Here is a 17525-nt window from a genome sequence, read left to right as displayed (position 1 = left end):
GCGCGTTCACGTGAAGGGGGGGGGGATGATTCTAGAAGGGGTACCTGAACGTACCCTCTTACTTTCACCCCCATATTTTTACTCTGTGACTGCGGTCGATTTCCTGTTCTCTTTATCTGTTTGTCAAGACAACATTCATACTAAAAAACATAAAATAATCACAAACAACAAGTTATATGTTGTGGAAGACAGATATTTATGAAATAAATGTTTTACTTCGGAGCCAAAGCTTTTGATTTGATGTTACTATGCATTTTCTAATTAGTGGTCAGATTCAAATTAGGAAAACGATGTCGAATTTCCAGTGTACACATTGTAGAGTATGATTGGTTTGAAGAATGGAGTGAAAAGAAATTAAACCAATTATAGTGGCCAGTAGGCGGGATTTCCGCTCTGATAATCAAAGTTAGCGGAAGCTATTCTTATGAAGCTAACCGCCTCATCTCGCGCTTTGGGAAGCTAGCTTTCCAGCTAGCAAGCGTAATCGTTTTGCAGGTTTCATGTCGACCTGAAAACGGTGAAGAAGCGACACATAAAGACACCCAGAGTTCGCTAAAGAAGAAAGTAAAGGCTGCACAGAAGAGCAGGACAATGCCGCACAATTTCCAACCCGGAGACCTGGTCTTCGCTAAAATGAAGGGGTACCCCCACTGGCCAGCCAGGGTAAGTTAGTAGCAGCCAGTGTGAAGGGGGGTGGGCGAAGGGGACGCTGGAGTTTCGCTGTGCATCCTTGTCAGTGACTGACATAGCTAATATTATATAGCCAGCTAGCCTTGCCTCGTACTTGGAACTATATATAACTGTTTTGTTATTATTAATTTTTTTTAAATCCTAGCAATCTGTTTGCAAGATGTTTGCGGGACCATCTATGGAAAAGTATAACCAGACTACTTTGTGAATGGCGTTCGTTTGTCTTTTGTGCACGTATTTTGTCCAACCAGGCATCGCTAAGTAGTTACAGTACCTGTACTTTACTTTTGGTGTGTGTTGATTGATTGAAGATGAAGCCTTCTTGATTTACAACTTTTTAGACTTGCTGCCCTATAAAATAATATCCGAGCTATAGTTAACTAACCAGGTGAGTTTTTGGTACAGTGTAAACACATTTTATTTTCTGGAAATGCATGACTGATGTGACGTGTTCACTTGCCCCCAGGGGTTTTTTGGCAGTGATTAGAACATTCTACAGATTCTACCAATCAAGGTGTCTGTCTGGAGTGAGGGGTCCAGACAAGGCCAAAATATTAATTAATTACTTCCAGCCTTCCTTTCCTCACTTGCCCAACCTGACTTAAGGATCAGACTACAAAGAGCAGTGAATATATTCTCTCCTGTACCTAATTTGGATATCTCTCACAATGTGTTTTTGGTTGTGTGGTTCTCATTCTCCTAGATTGAGGATGTAGCAGATGGAGCAGTAAAACCCCCTCCAAATAAAGTCCCCATCTTCTTCTTTGGGACCCATGAAACGTAAGTGCTGTGTCTCATTGATTTACAATAGCAGGAATTTCTTTGGATGGACTTGGTATACTACATCATCATTATGGTCCTTTTATTGCAGGGCTTCTCAAGGTTTTTGTGAACGCAAATTCATTAGGGACCCCATCATAATTAGAACACAAGCTCGAGTGAGATAAAATAGCATACAAGGAGTTGTACTAAGACTTTGGTAGTGCATTTTCCCCGCTATCCAGACCACTTGCTCCTGCCAAACGCTACGCCACCCCCACAGACTATAGTTTCTTCTCCGCTATTAAGTAAGTATGTAGCAAACGACAGAGCAACAGAATAATTTAGTGTGAGTCGTCAGTCTAGCAGTGCATGGCCATACTAACCAAGTCTGGAGCCCTGGGAAGGAACTTATTAAAGGCCCATCTCTTGGCATCAGAGAGAAGATTTTGCCGTTTTAAAGTTAATATCCTGCAGTTCTACACATTTTGTCATGGGGCAGAGATTTTTTTGTTGTAGCTTTAAAGCTAATATTGTGCTTTTATACATGCTTTACCATGAGGCAGAGAGAACTTTGCTATTTGAAAGCTTACATTACAGTGCATTATGTAAAACATTTTTTTTTTTGACATGTATTTATTTTAATTAATATAATAAGTATTGAGTTGAAAAATGTATAACTAGGGGAGTACTGTGAATACCAATATCCATGTGAGCCTCCCATGCACATGTTGCCCAGAGTTCAGAACATCAATTGTAGATTGATAACATTTTATTGTGTTACACTTATTCCGTGAATCCCTTGGCCAACATTTGTTTAATCTGTTAGTAATATTCATAAAAATATATATTTTGAGATCTGGCCACGGTCCTCCTGCAGTATCTTGGGTCTGAGCGCCCCACTTTGAGAACCACTGCTTTATTGGATCAGCAGTTTAAAAAAAATATTGAGACAGTGATGCAAACAGGAATGTTGTTGATTTGCATTTCTATTCCAGTTGTTTTTGTTGTCCCCAGCTACCTAATGTGTTGTATGTTGTTTAAGTATCATAACTCATATTTCTGTGGAGATGTATCCTCCCTGTTTGTTGGTGCACTGTATCTTCTTTAATTAATTTTAACCTTTTCAGTCTTTCATTTTGATCATACAGCACTTGTTTTACAAGATGGCAGATTAACCATTCTTAAACCACCACTAGGTGGCAAAAGATCCCTCAGTATTGTAGTTCATTACCAGTACATGGCGTTTACATCATGCAGAAACCTGGTGTGTCAGTTACCCTGAAAGCAGGGAGTGTGGCTGTGTCAAGTATCATCTTTTAATTCAGTGACTTAGAATTACATTCTCGTATATAGCATTGTCTTAACAAATCATGCTCTCTCTTCAGAGCATTCCTTGCACCAAAGGACCTTTTTGCATATGACAAGTACAGCGAGCGCTATGGGAAACCTAATAAAAGGAAGGGCTTCAATGAGGGCTTGTGTGAAATCCAGAACAACCCTCACGCCTCATACAGTGCTCCTGCAGTAAGTACATAATATCCTCAGAAGTCCAACTTGATACTGTTTCTGTAATACTGGCCAACTACAACTGAGTGCTGTTATCCCTGGTTTCTTTTTTTTTCTGTACACTTAGGATCTGTTTAGGTCAGAGACTCATTGCCAAAGTTACCATACTATACAGCTCCCTGTTGGTGGTATTATCTGTTTGGTCAGCATTCTATCACATCTGTGTCTATCAACAAACACTAATGTTGGGGCATTATCGCTTCATTCACTCCCCAGCCTGTCAGCTCGTCTGACAGTGAAGCCAATGACGGTGCAGCAGGAAGTGAGGCAGAGGATGACGAGGAAGCAGTGGTGCCCAGGAAAGCATATTCAGGAAGTGAAGTAAATTCTGACTCAGGAAGTGAGGATCGAGGAGGGGTGAAGAGGAAGGCCCCTGCTGCCAAGGTGACTACGAAATTATAATTTCTGTGTTTTTGGATGTTAATTCCAACCAGACAACTGCTGTTGCTTAGATGTGCATGTCATAATATTACATCTCTTTTCTATCACTCATTCAGCGGCCCCCTGTGAAGAAGACCCGGGGTTCGTCCAGTGACCGGGATGGAGAGGAGAGTGGCTCACCCTCGGAGCCAGACCCATCCCCTTCTGACTCAGACTCTGGGAAGAACAGTGACCAGGTCAGTTGACACATACAAAACAGTATGTTATACACTAGCATGATAACTTGGTGTTAATTTGATGGTGTCTTGTTTGTTTTCCCCTGTAGGACTTCACCCCAGAGAAGAAGGCAGCAGCAGGCCGTGGTGGCGCCGGGAAGAAGGCTGGAGGTGGCAAAGGGAAGAAGGTGAGGAAAGGATGCCCTTCGGGTGTCAAACAGCCCTGGGTAGCTGAATAGATAAAGCACTGTTTATGGTTTCGCAGTGATTACTGGCTCTCTCATTATGCTTTTCTCTCTTTCTGGGATGCTGTAGGTGGTGTCGTCGGACTCCGACTCTGGGTCTCAGTCAGACAAGAAGAAAGGGGGCAGTGATTCAGAGGATCAGAAGCCACGGCCTGCTCTGTCTGGATCAGAATCCCAGTCTGGCTCCAAATCCGACTCTGACTCAGAGCCACAGCCACCTCAACGGAAGGCTCCTCAAGCGCGCAAGAAAGGTGAGGGCTATTATGTCTGGTATCCCAGACAGTGAACTGTATTTGTCACTGCATAACCCTCTTCTCTGCCATTTGTCCCACTCAGAGAAGCCTCCACCAAAGCCTCGGGGTGGACGGAAACCCAAAGCTGCCCCGGTCAGAGCACCGGCATCTTCCTCTGACAGTGATAGGTCAGCAACGCTCTAGTCTGTTCCACATTGGTTTTGCTCTCCGTTAATACATTATAAATGACTTTTGTCAATAAATAAGTACATTATGAATGGTCTCCTGTACTACAGCGACAGTGAGCCGGACCGAGTCAGCGACTGGAAAAAGAGAGATGAAGAGCGTCGGAAAGAGCTGGAGGAACGGCGGAAGAAGGAGCAGGCAGAGGAGATCCTCAAGTATCGGGAGAGGGAGAAGGAAGAAGAGCAGAGAAAGAAGGACAAGGAGAAGGGAAAGAGCAGTGGTGAAAACAGTTCAGATGAGGGTGTAGATCACCCACTGAAGAAGTCCAAGAAACCCCCACCGCCCCCCATCCCCGCCCCCTCCGACTCTGACTCTGGACCTGAGGTAACTAGCTTGGAAGACTGTAAAGAGGGGACATTTGCTTGTTTTAGAATAGATTTGTTGAACATTGTATTTTTCCCCCATTCAGGTGAAAGCATCTGCAAAGCGTTCAGACAACCAGAAGAAAGGGAGAACAAAGAAAGAGAGGGATCATGGTAAAGGCAAAAAGGAGAAAGATGTGAAGGAAAAGCGAACCCAGCGGTCAGAGGAGAGGCCCCGAGTGAGGTAAATTGCACATGGCTGAACAAGACAAAAGACCAGAGCACAGATCTCATTAGATGTTATCTTCATTAAATATAAATGCACACAGATCACTGAGCTCTCTCCCTCAGGTCCAAGCCTGACAAGCCCAAACGCAAACCAGAGAGACCTCCAGAGAGGAAAGCAGAGAAGAAAAAAGGTCAGAGCTCAATGTTACTCTGTCCACCAATCCACTGTGTCCATTTGGAAACCCTGCATATGGACAACTAATTGTGACAAATGGTTGGTCAGATACAGTGCCATGTAATATAAACTTTTTGTGTCCTCACTCCTTGTCTTTTTGTGTCTGTACACAGAGCCAACTCCAGACGAAAAGTTGCAGAAGCTCCACGCTGACATCAAGTTTGCACTGAAAGTGGACAACCCAGTGAGTAACCATATAAGGGGCTCCCTTCATTGTCAACAGAAAAGTTATTGTCACATAGTTGTGATTTTACAAGCAGCATGAGGAACCACATTATTTATTTGACCAATTAGGGGTTCCTTGCACCTAGAATACTGCAATGGCGTTGTCTGTTCTGCAGGACATAGAGCGCTGTCTACAGGCCCTGGCGGAGCTGGAAGCTGTGCCGGTCACCAGCCACATCCTGCAGAAGAACTCAGATGTTATTGCCACGCTTAAAAAGGTGCCTTTCCCTCTGAACCTCTTAATAAAAGTTAAACTTGCATACTGAACAAAAATATAAATGCAACAATTTCAAAGATTTTACTGAGTTACAGTTCTTATAAGGAAATCATTAAATTGAACGGCCCTAATCTATGGATTTAATAGATCTATTAGGCCATTATTTGACCCTAATCATGTGGGAATACAGATATGCATCTGTTGGTCACAGACACTTTTTAAAAAAATAAATGGGCCTCACAATCAGCATCTCGTCATGGTATCTCTGTATTCAAATTGCCATTGATAAAATGCAGTTGTGTTCGTTGTCCATAGGTTATGCCTGCCCATACCATCACCCCACTGCCGCCATGCGGCACTCTGTTCACAACATTGACATCACAACATACACGTGGTCTGTGGTTGAGGCCGGTTGGACTTACTCCCAAATTTTCTAAAACAATGTTGAAGGTGGTTTATGGTAGAGAAATTAACATTACATTTTCTGGCAACAGCGCTGGTGGACTGTGGTGTTGTGTGACAACTGTACATTTCAGTGGCCTTTTATTGTCCCCAGCACAAGTTGCACCTGTTTAATGATCATGCTGTTTAATCAGCTTCTTGATATGCCCACACCTGTCAGGTGGAGGGGTTATCTGTTTTAAATAATAAATACTGACTAATAGGGATGTAAGCAAATTTGAGATCTTTCTGGGATCTTTTATTTAAGCTCATGAAATATGGGACCAAAACTTTACATGTTGCGTTTATATTTTTGTTCAGTGTAGATCCTCTGTGTATATCTCATCCCCTGTTTTTGGCCCCTTTGAACTCCGCTGATGTTGTTCTGATTGATGTTTGTGTTACTATAGATCCGTCGATACAAAGCAAGCAGTGACGTAATGGAAAAGGCCAGCCAGGTCTACAACAAATTAAAGGGGCAGTTTGTGGTCAAGTCTGAAATGCCAAGTAAACACAAAGCTGAGGGAAAGGAGCAGGAAGAGAATGGGAAGGAGACACCAAACACAGGTAATTCTCTCAGCCAAAACTTTTACCATCACTGCTGATGGACTTATTTACATTTTCTGTTTTTCCTCCTATGGCTATTACCCCTCTTAAAGGAGAAGTTCACTATGGCATTAATTCATAGACTTTATTTTTCAATGTGTGTAACAACGAAATTAAAGGTCCTTCATTTGTAGCCAATCAATTGATTTTGCATAACTTGTCATCAGATGTAACACCTGTGAATGGGGAATCAGAAGTCCAGAAAAAGGAATGCACTGAGCTGGAGGATACCCCAAAGTCACCGGTCCAGGAAGTGAATGATGAGCATGTGGCGTCAAGCCCCAACAGGTAAACGGCCTCCTATGTCACACCTTTGTGTACTTCCTTTATTTCTGCTAATATTTGTTCAAAGTATCCATGGTAATATATTGCTCTACTCATTGGTACTTTGCTACCATCACAACGGTATATGTAGCTCTAGTTCTGAAGTCTTGTCTCTTCTCCATGGTAGGCGAAGTCCTGATAGTCCTGCTGAGCAGCAGACGAACACTGATGAAACACACCACGCTCTCTCTACAGAAACAGAACCGACAGCGATGGAGAGCTGAAGAACTCTGAAGAAAATGGAATACAATTGTTTACCACAGCTAAAAGGAAAGCTCACTAGTCTCGTGCCAGATACATGGCGCTCTGCAGACCACTTTGATGTTCGCCATTGTATTTTTCAATTTTTATAGGACACCTTGGCCCGTCCCCAATTCCTCCCCCTCAAGCTACCATGCTTTTTTTTCTGCCACGTTAACTCTAACTTTGGTCTTTCATACAGTATTTATAATGAGAGATTCCATTTTTAGCACTTCTAACAGGAAATCGAAGGGGGAGAGGAGTCTTGTTCTGCTTTGAAGTAACTGTACTGTCACGTTAGTCAAGGCATCTGTTGGCTTTGCTTGAGAATGATATTGAAGCCTACAGAACCTAGAAAAGGCTAATGGTGGATAAGTATGAGTCTGGTACTTTTTGTGAGTTTTTATTTTTTTATCTGGTCTGTTCTTATTAATCCAGTCGCATCATATAAATATTAAGCCAGTGAACGGAACCACATCACATGTTTTCCAATTAAGTTCCACCTGCTTTTAATTATTATTATTTTTTTTTACAATTGTTTTCTGATATTGCATCTGCTTTTGATTTACTGAATGCTGTGGAATTATTCACTGTCATCTGGTTTTTCCCTCTACCATCTGCTTTCAAGAATTAGCCTAATGAATGGGATAATACACATTGTGTACAGACTAAATGATATTATCTTGATCCAAGTTGTCCAGATCCCATGTAGCTGGAGCCCATTTGACGTTTGTCATACATACTATGTAAGTGTTTTTAGTGCTATGTAAAATATTTAGTTGAGTTAAATCAAGATCTCAGCGTTGTGGTCATAATCTGAACACTTCTGTCATTGAAGGCTTCAAAGAAGTCCCATATTCTCATAAATGTAGTTGGATTGGGGTGTAATAAATGTATACATACAAGTTGTAATTTACAACCCTTGTAACCAATCTAGCGAAGAGGAATTGCAGTGAATAATGTGGACCTATGCATGCGGTCAGCGGTGTAAAATTGTTTACAAATAACCGATTATACAGTTATGCAAGTTAAATAGAGTAATTGCCAACCTTTTACATGAAAATGTTCATGCAGTTAATGCTCATTGGTTTGGCTGTGGCAAAGAAAGAGCTACTGTGGACATGGTGATGAATAGAGACTACAACTGGAAAATGATCATGCATTAACATTGCAAGCCGAGTACTAAGCATATCTTTAATTGCATTTGATTATCATAATGAGAAGCCCACATTATTACACACAGTCAGCTGACGTTAGACGCCATTTTGTCAGCCATTTCCTATACGGATCCACTGCCAGTGTGTCTGCACAGTTATAGTACGCCCCATCTGGCTTTTCCTTCTCTGCCCGGGATTAGTAAACAATTACGAATCCCCAAAAAACGGTATCCGGGTGGATGAGAGACTGTCTAGCGGGCCGGCTAGCATCCAAAAGACCTCTACCAAGCGCTTTGTCCCCGAGGACAGAAGCGAAAAAAGTCAGCCATGGCTTTGAAGATTGTTAAAGGGAGCATCGATCGGATGTTCGATAAAAACCTTCAAGATTTAGTACGTGGAATTAGGAATCACAAGGAAGATGAGGTAAAACGATTGATTAGCTGTGTTTTCGGAAATGTCTGATTACCACTGTCAGTAAGTCGATGTTTAACATATCTCATTGCTAAACATTCTGGTTAGCCAGCTACAATTGCTCACCTATTTGATAGCCATTCCAACCTTATGCTAGCTGTCTACCCGGTATGCTATCCAAATAGCTAAATAAGTAAGGAGTCTTGTCATGAAGTTAATCAGGACTGAGTAGGCAACCTAATATCAACTCCGTGGTTGCATTAGTTAACTCGGTAACTGTCAATGTGCCATTGCTCGATAATCGTAATTTGGCTAGCAAGCTAACATTAGCAGTTTTCATCGCCACTTTACATAGCTAGCTATTCATTTAGCAGATTGGTATTATTCAGAGAACACTTTTTTTTGTTTCGTACTGGTCCTCTGTGGGACACGAACCCACAACCCTGGCGTTGCAAGCGCTATATTCTGCTAACTGAGCCACACGGGACGCGTCAAATATTATGGGTCTTGCACGAAATACTACTTGTTACCAGTTGTGGAACGCTACCCTTTTACTACTCATGGCAACTGCTTTCAGGTGAAGCTAATTAGCTAGCAAGTGACAACTAAGAGGCTAACTGGCAGTAACGTTAGCTACATTTATTCACCTCAGCTGATGTGATCAGGATGGTGCGCGTAATAATTTTCCTTCAGCACTATTTTTCTATTATTCGCTAATTGACAGTAGCTAGGAAAAAAGTGAGTTCACTTTGTGTATATTCATCTCCTATTGGATTAATGAAAACATTGACATGCAAACGAAGTCTAGACGATTTTGTAGGCCTCGCTCTACAGCGTCAGTCAGTGACAACGTTGCATAGGTAGACGAAAGGATGCTTCATCCACAACTCTTCTGACTGGAAAAACAGAGGTCCATTTATCCAAACTACTACACTTTCGCCACCATTTTAATTCATTTGGTTTGTACAGTTGTGGGAAATAGGTGACGTGACACTCCTAAAGAGTGCAGATTACCGGATGCTAGGTTTATGCAAATTGTAGATTTCATAATCATGCTTTATTGATATGGCTGTAGACTATACTAGCTCTGTGTACTGCGTTAGCAACATCAGAGGACATCCAATGTGGTGTGTAAAAAATGAATATTAAGTATTGCCATAACAGGGAACAGCCTCATAACGGTTGATTAAAGTTCCCTGTGATATGACAGCTTTTATGGTAGGAAATGCTTCTGTCTTCATGGGTGTCACACCAGTGTTTTCAGGATGATGCTGTGTTCTGCAAATTAGATCATCAAAGAATCAGCATCATCACAGAGGGTGACAGTGGGTTGGTCTATAGTCTGTCCAATAGAGGGCACTGTTTGAATGAGATTTGGAGGTGGAAGTTGCTCCAGAATTAATTCCTTAGTTTTAAAACCGATTTTAAGTTTTTGGGAAATGATGTCACTTAGTGGAGACTATTATGCTGTTAGGCTTGATGTATTGCTACCATTCCAAAAAAGATGCAATTCAGTAGCTAGGACATAGGGAGTCTCTTATTGCAGAAGAGTGAGCTGGACCAATGTTGAATTGGGAATGGGATTTAGGCCTAGGTGTAACATTGTGAGTTGACCTGTTCTACCATTTTAAGTCTTGGTTTATTTTTATACACGCCTTGATTGCTCCTCTTTTCAGTTCGCTGCAGCTAGCGACTGGAACGAGCTGCAACAAACACTCAAACTAGACAGTTTTATCTCCATCTCTTCATTTAAAGACTCAATCATGGACACTTACTGACAGTTGTGGCTGCTTAGTGTGATGTATTGTTGTCTCTACCTTTCCCTTTGTGCTGTTGTCTGTGCCCAACAATGTTTGTACCCTGTTTTGTGCTGCTACCATGTTGGGCTGCTGCCATGTTGTTGCTACCATGTTGTTGTGTTGCTGCCATGCTATGTTGTCTTAGGTTTCTCTTTATGTAGTGTTGTCTCTCGTTGTGATGTGTTTTGTCCTATATTTTTATTAAATTTATTTGTATATTTAATTCCAGCCCCCATCCCCTCAGGGGGCCTTTTTACTTTTGGTAGGCCGTCATTGTAAATAAGAATTTGTTCTTAACTGACTTGCCTAGTTAAATAAAAGTAAAAAAGTGTAATATATATATATATATATATAATCCTGACTAGTTAAATACAATTTTAAAAAATGGATAGCTGCTGCTGGATTCCACACATGGTGGCCACTGAAGAATAATTTGCCCAGTCAGTTATCTGGCAAAAGAAAGTAAATGTTTTGTTATGTGCTTTTTCATTGCTTAGCCAGACCGACAAAGCATGATATCTTTGACCACTGTACTAAACCATGATCTTTTGATTCAGGTCCTAATGTGGTCCCTTTTGTGTAACTTAACCATGCTTACTAAGTTAAGGTGTTGGATACCCAGCCAACTGTGGACAGCTCACTGAAATATTAATGCCTTGTGTGTGTTCTCTCCAGACCTGGACTCTATTTGCTTTATGCATGTAGGGATATAATACAGCCAAACCTATTCTACTTAGTCACACCCTCATTTAAAAGGGAAGCTAATCTAAAAAGGTGTTAAGGCACACAATGCAACTGATATTAAATTGTAAAAGACAATAATATGTAACACTAACAGGGATGTTGTGGGCTCCTGAGTGGCGCAGCGGTCTAAGGCACTGCATCTCAGTTCTAGAGGCGTCACTACAGACCCTGGTTCAATTCCAGGCTGTATCACAACCGGCCGTGATTGGAAGTTCTATAGGGCGGCGCACAATTGGCCCAGCATTCGTTAGGGTTTGGCCGGGGTAGGCCGCCATTGTAAATGGTTCTTATCTGACTTGCCTAGTTAAATAAAAGTAAAAAAAAGTGTGTGTGTGTGTATATATATATATATATATATATATATATATATATATATATATATATATATATATATATATATATATATATCCTGTCCCTGGAAGAATAACTGTGTCTGAGAAGGTCTCTCCCTGTACCTCCTGGAGAACCTGCTGTGCTAGCACAATGTAGGCCTTGGCTGTAGAACAGCTATTCCAATTAATTCAATAGGATCTGAATCGGTCGTTGAGTCAGAATGTGATAGGAGAGCACTCTGGTGATTTCAGAGCATGGTCCTGTGTGTCCATGCTCTGCAGCCTAGAGTACAAGCCACCCTCCCTCTTCCCCCTGTCACTGTCTCATGACTGCAGACACATGACCAGCACACTTGTATTATAGAGCTCTCTGTGTGTGTGTTCCAAGGTTCTGTTCCACCAATGTTTTACTCTGCTCTATCAGAAAGTCTAACCATGCTAAACAGTCTCTGTTTACTCACTACTTATTCTTTAATTCCAAGTTCAGAATAAAACTCATTCAACCGTAGACTGAAAAACCCTAACAAGCCTAAAACATTTCTGATCAGAAGCTCTGTTTGATTATCCTTTATTTTATAGATGTATAAAATTAAAGACATTTCAAATGACCTTAGGACTTCTCCCCTTAGACTATTTGTAAACTGTTTCACAGAGGTCAACCAGGGGCCTGTTGCACAAAACTAGGATAAGGGATTAAGCCAGGATATCTTGGTGATCCTGGCTCAATTGATCCGTAATCCGGTTGCACTAAAGATGGATAGGGGGCAGGAGGATATGTTATGGTATAAATTACCATGGAGATTTATTCTGTGGAGCTAGCCTGCTCCAGACCAGGCTAAATTCCAGGATCTATTTAATCTCATCCCTAATGTCAGTCAGCAGTCACCACAAATGGAAACCAATAGTTATTTCACTGCTCACTATACATTGTTATCACATATAACTAGACCCACTGTTATTATTTAAACGTTTGTGATCATTCATTTCAATGATTTTGGATAAAAAAAGATTTTTAGATGTTGCTATCATTAGATAATTTACAGTTTCCCATAGACTATAAGGCTATATATAAAATGATAGAATATTAGGGCCACAGAGGGGAAAAAAACACAAGTCATAATATTGTAACCAGTTGTTTTAAAGGAGGACAGTTGTTAAAATGACAGGTGTGGGGCATTTCGTGAAATTGTACTTCAGTATGGTTTCATAAACAAAGACATGCTGATGTGCCAGAATATTAAGTATCACATTGTCATAAGTATCAAAACTGTAAGAACAATATGTAGCTTTTCTGCAGAAAGAACCAGCCTCATAAATTTATGACTTTATCCTTTTTCTTCAGTGTGGCCCTAGTACTCTATCATATAAACAAATACACATTCCATATGAATATAAAAACACAATGTGTAACATTATGTTCCTTAATTGAATAAGGACAAAACAAAGCAGGTAAACCATCAGCTCCTTTCGAAACTGAAGTCACAGTGACTCTACAAGATGGAAAGCACAGAATCCAAGCATATTATACAAAATGATACATACACATTCAAAGGTCTGTATATAACACACCCTGCATGTCTGCACACTAAAATAAATGCAGGACAAATCCATACACATCAACTGAACAGACAAATGAATGGATGCAGTAGCCTCCCTGCAGCCTTGTATTACACACAGTATACCGCACAAACATCATAAGAGGCCAAATTCGTCAAAAAACGAACCCAAAAAAACCCAAATTCCTCTGCCACCGCAGGACATATTTAACCAAAATTGAAAGCACACATACTAACTAAAATAATTCAACACATATTGGTCCCTCAGCAGCCGACCACTGTCGTCATCAGGGAAGATTGCCGGATTGTCCCAGTCCATGGCTGGTGAAGGCCCCACAATATATGCTTGTGCTTTGTTAAATATTAGTCAGGGACCATACCATTCTGCAGAATGTTCTTGTATTTGATTTTGACCTGCTGCCATGTCCGTTTTGGCCCGTTCATGTTTAATACACACACACACACACACACACACACACACACACACACACACACACACACACACACACACACACACACATTTAATGGTAATTACTTGGTATTTTTGTCTTGTTTTCAGTAAAAATATCAAAAAATGTATCATAGCTTTATACAGTGTGATGGAGTTACTTTACACAATTTCACTCATATCTGCAGTGCATTTCAATAAAAAATTTAACCGTTTCATAATTACAGTACAACTGCATTTTTGGAGATGTGAATTAAATATTTGAATTGTAATTGTGATGTTTCAGCGGAGCGGTGAGTGTGTAATTGTGCACTACTTACGCATTCAGGCGGTCTGCAATACTTTGCCACGCTTTTTCTCTTTGCTTTATCACATTGGCGGTGTTGCCTTTCTTCTTAATTATATCTTTTACCTCCTCGTATGCCTCCATGAGGATTTGTGCTTCCGACGGGGAAAAGTACGCGGCTCTAGTTGCCATGGTAAATCAGTTAATCTGTGATCTGTGGCGGGGTCTATTTGAGTGAGCCGTGAGCGCGCACCTATCCAGGATTGGTTTCACCTGGCTTAATGAATCCGTGTCTGCTCATCCTGGCTTGGTCTTTGTGCAACCAATTAAGCCTGGACGCACATGTTTTGGCTTCATTGAGCTCAGCTGAGTCATTTATCCCGGATGTCTTAATTCTACTTTTGTGCAACAGGCCCCAGGAGAGGAAAGTAAAGTATCATGTGGAGGTTGTCATTGCTCTGTCTGATGTTCCTCTGTCTCTTCTCAGGCTAAGTACATCTCTACCTGCATTGATGAGATCAAGCAGGAGCTCAAGCAGGACAACATTGCTGTCAAGGCCAATGCTGTGTGCAAACTCACCTACGTAAGACCACAGACCAGCACCCCTCGCTAAAACTGCCGTCACTGAAATTGCCCTCACTGAAACTTCCCTCCCAGTGAACAGCACAGAGATGCGCAAGAAAAAACACTAGCTATATATCCTTGGCCTACTCTGCATACTTTTTCACTTGATAGCATGTACTTTGAATACTGCCGTACTCAGGAAAAGCTCTTTTTGATAATGCATTTAGCTCTCACTGTCCACAGGGACAGCATAGTGGATGTTCAATGTCCTCTCCCCTGGTGTGTTAACAGTTACAGATGCTGGGCTATGATGTCAGCTGGGCTGCATTCAACATCGTGGAAGTCATGAGTTCCTCAAAATTCACATACAAGGTGAAAAAGTGAAATAATGTGCTTCTATAATGTTGGTATTTGAGAATGTTCTACTCAAGATTTAATTTGCCTTAGGTCAGAGGTTTAACATGTGCTTTTTCCTCCAGAGAATTGGTTACCTGGCTGCCTCCCAGTGCTTTCATGAGAGCACTGATGTCATCATGCTGACAACCAATCAGATCCGAAAGGTCAGTGTTGCTATTTTCCCCTGACTTTTGGCCTGCAGGTCTCTGATTAAAGACCAGCTCTGAAACCTGCTATTACCTTCCCTCTCCTATTTCTTTCTCATCTTTTGCTTTCTCTCTCTTTTTCATAATTTTTTTTCTCTCAGGATCTGAGCAGTCCTAACCAGTACGACACTGGCGTGGCTCTCACTGGCCTCTCCTGCTTCGTGACCCCTGACCTGGCTCGGGACCTGGCCAATGACATCATGACTCTTGTGAGTCACATTCTCAGCTTCAAGTTCTTTTTACACATTTTGTCTGTTTCATGCTTCTCTGACCTATCTCTGCTTGTGCTGCAGATGTCCCACACAAAGCCGTACATCAGGAAGAAGGCCGTACTTATCATGTACAAGGTGTTCCTGAAGTACCCAGAGTCTCTGCGCCCTGCTTTCCCCAGGCTGAAGGAGAAACTGGAAGACCCTGACCCTGGTGAGAGAGACCACCTAGTACCTACCTACTTCTCTGTTGGTTGGGGCCAGACAGGTTTTTTTTTATCACCTTGAATCGTAAATTATGCAATAACTAAGGAATTTTGTGTCTTAACTGGTGGAAGCTTTTTCAAATGATTTGAATGCATTTCACCTCATTCGTATCATAATGTCCTTCAGCATGGATTTATGTCGATCTCATCTCAACACTCCCTGTGTGATGCCTCTGTCCTGTAGGGGTCCAGTCAGCGGCTGTTAATGTCATCTGTGAGCTGGCCAGGAGAAACCCCAAGAACTACCTGTCTCTTGCCCCACTCTTCTTCAAGCTCATGACCTCCTCCACCAACAATTGGGTCCTCATCAAGATCATCAAGCTGGTGAGTGAACAGGGAGCTGTGGGAATGAATGTGTGTCAGTAACAAATTATTGCCAAGTATCACAACATGGAGAGGTGTTGCGCCATTAGTGTGTTTGTGTTGTGTTTCAGTTTGGTGCCCTCACACCCCTGGAGCCTCGCTTGGGGAAGAAGCTGATTGAGCCCCTAACAAACCTCATCCACAGGTAAAACACACACACAGAGATCCAACCAATAGGTGTTTTGTTCAATCCTCATAACAAAATGTTGTCTGATGAAAATAATGACCTTCTGTCTATCCCTACTCCTTTTCTTACCCCTTCTTCCTCTCTCACAGTACCTCGGCTATGTCACTTCTATATGAATGTGTCAACACTGTAATAGCAGGTCAGTATTCGTCTTCTCACTTCTTTTTGTAGGTACATTTTAGTCTGTGTGCCGGGTGTAGGCATCCCTCTTTGTGAAGCTTGCGTGTTAACTGGGCTTGCCCACATCTTCAGTTATTTCTGGCTCATAAACAGTCATAATAAAAACACAATATTCTCTATGCTATGTCTATAATCTTCAATGTGGTCAGTTGTTTTTTTTGTGCCTGTGATGTGCCAATGAGGAGGTTGTGTTGACTATGCGGTTTGTTTTATGTGAAGTGAAAAACATCACTGTGCTTTTAAGATTGCAGCTCGTGATAAGTTGTTTTTGACAAGTTTGTGGAGTTGTTGTCACAGCAGGATCTGATTGTCGTTGTCCTCTGTTGCAGTGTTGATTTCCCTGTCCTCCGGGATGCCAAATCACAGTGCTAGTATTCAGGTAAGTTTCAGCCGTCATGCCCACACTTTCTCTTGTAGCTGATGATGTTAACTCTTTCCACTCCAATTTGATGATGTTGATTGTTTAAACCATGAATCTTTTTAATTCTTTGTTTTTACCATACACAAGTCTTTTTCAAAAGATGAACAACAACAGATCAAACAGGCTAGTGCAACTGAATAAAATGTGTGATTTTATAGCTCCTAACATGTCTAGATACATGTATTTAATGTACAAAGACATCAGCTGGGATATACGGTCACTTTTTCCCCAAAACAGTTGCGGTGCCCAAATTATATTGCTAACACTGGACCTGAATTGATTGTAATGGCACTTTCCCTTCCCTTCTCTTCCTCCCTTCTCTCTATCCTTAGCTCTGTGTCCAGAAACTGCGAATCCTGATTGAAGACTCGGACCAGAACTGTGAGCCCTCTGTCAATGCCTGCAGTGTGTCATTCTCTCATTGTCTGTGTGTTTCTGAGTAGCCACCCATCTAGCTTCCAACAACCTAGATCCCAAACTCTGGATAACTCGACATTTTGATCATGGTCCCACACAGGGGGCTGTTTTACATTTCACTGCACATAGTTGCAGTTGTGACTGTATCAAAAGGTAGGGTTTTGTCTTCATCCATTTATACATCTCCACTTCATCAGGCTATTAATTTTAAAACTTTCAGTATGTTTGATAAGTCACTCATTGTTCTAACAGGTTACGTCTAACAGTAAGTTAAACCATCTACGATCATTATGTTGATGCAGCTGGTGATTCGAGTTATCCGGGCCCCTTAGTAGGTTGTGTGTAGATCAGATATATACGTTGGCAGCTATGTCTTGTTTTTCATTTGAGTTCTCGACTGTTTCGCTAGGTAGGCTCATAACATAAA

At 41.5% G+C, this 17525-nt stretch overlaps 2 protein-coding genes across 12 annotated transcripts in view; both read left to right on the top strand.

Annotated features, from left to right (window-relative positions):
- Nucleotides 1-7667, top strand: LOC110524335 (hepatoma-derived growth factor-related protein 2). 3 transcript variants are annotated; one of them, XM_036978086.1, is made up of 16 exons: nt 1-663; nt 1394-1470; nt 2838-2976; nt 3235-3402; nt 3516-3635; nt 3725-3802; nt 3930-4110; nt 4196-4280; nt 4389-4662; nt 4748-4884; nt 4992-5059; nt 5217-5287; nt 5415-5546; nt 6397-6553; nt 6760-6880; nt 7112-7667. In XM_036978086.1, the coding sequence occupies exons 1-16, from the start codon at nt 592-594 to the stop codon at nt 7197-7199; spliced, it is 1968 nt and encodes a 655-aa protein (XP_036833981.1). In that variant the 5' UTR covers nt 1-591; the 3' UTR covers nt 7200-7667. The 3 variants fall into 3 exon arrangements, with proteins under 3 accessions (XP_036833981.1, XP_021459561.2, XP_021459562.2); XM_021603886.2 differs by having other exon boundaries at nt 4-663; nt 7044-7667; XM_021603887.2 differs by having other exon boundaries at nt 7-663; nt 5445-5546; nt 7044-7667.
- A 656-nt stretch (nt 7668-8323) lies between these two features.
- The window catches only part of LOC110524334 (AP-3 complex subunit delta-1), a 43419-nt gene continuing 34217 nt past the window's right edge, over nt 8324-17525 (top strand). For all 9 annotated transcript variants that reach the window (XM_036978085.1, XM_021603882.2, XM_021603878.2 and 6 more), the window contains exons 1-11: nt 8324-8736; nt 14377-14472; nt 14745-14825; nt 14933-15013; nt 15157-15264; nt 15349-15478; nt 15715-15854; nt 15965-16038; nt 16170-16219; nt 16590-16639; nt 17014-17062. In XM_036978085.1, coding sequence (XP_036833980.1) covers nt 8641-8736; nt 14377-14472; nt 14745-14825; nt 14933-15013; nt 15157-15264; nt 15349-15478; nt 15715-15854; nt 15965-16038; nt 16170-16219; nt 16590-16639; nt 17014-17062 — 955 coding nt within the window. In that variant the 5' untranslated portion in view covers nt 8324-8640. The remainder of the gene's footprint in view (nt 8737-14376; nt 14473-14744; nt 14826-14932; nt 15014-15156; nt 15265-15348; nt 15479-15714; nt 15855-15964; nt 16039-16169; nt 16220-16589; nt 16640-17013; nt 17063-17525) is intronic.

The sequence above is a fragment of the Oncorhynchus mykiss genome, chromosome 5 (genome assembly GCF_013265735.2).
Source record: "Oncorhynchus mykiss isolate Arlee chromosome 5, USDA_OmykA_1.1, whole genome shotgun sequence".
NCBI classification, from domain to species: domain Eukaryota; kingdom Metazoa; phylum Chordata; class Actinopteri; order Salmoniformes; family Salmonidae; genus Oncorhynchus; species Oncorhynchus mykiss.
The sequence above is the reverse complement of the archived record's forward strand: the minus strand, read 5'-3'. Positions and strand labels throughout refer to the sequence as shown.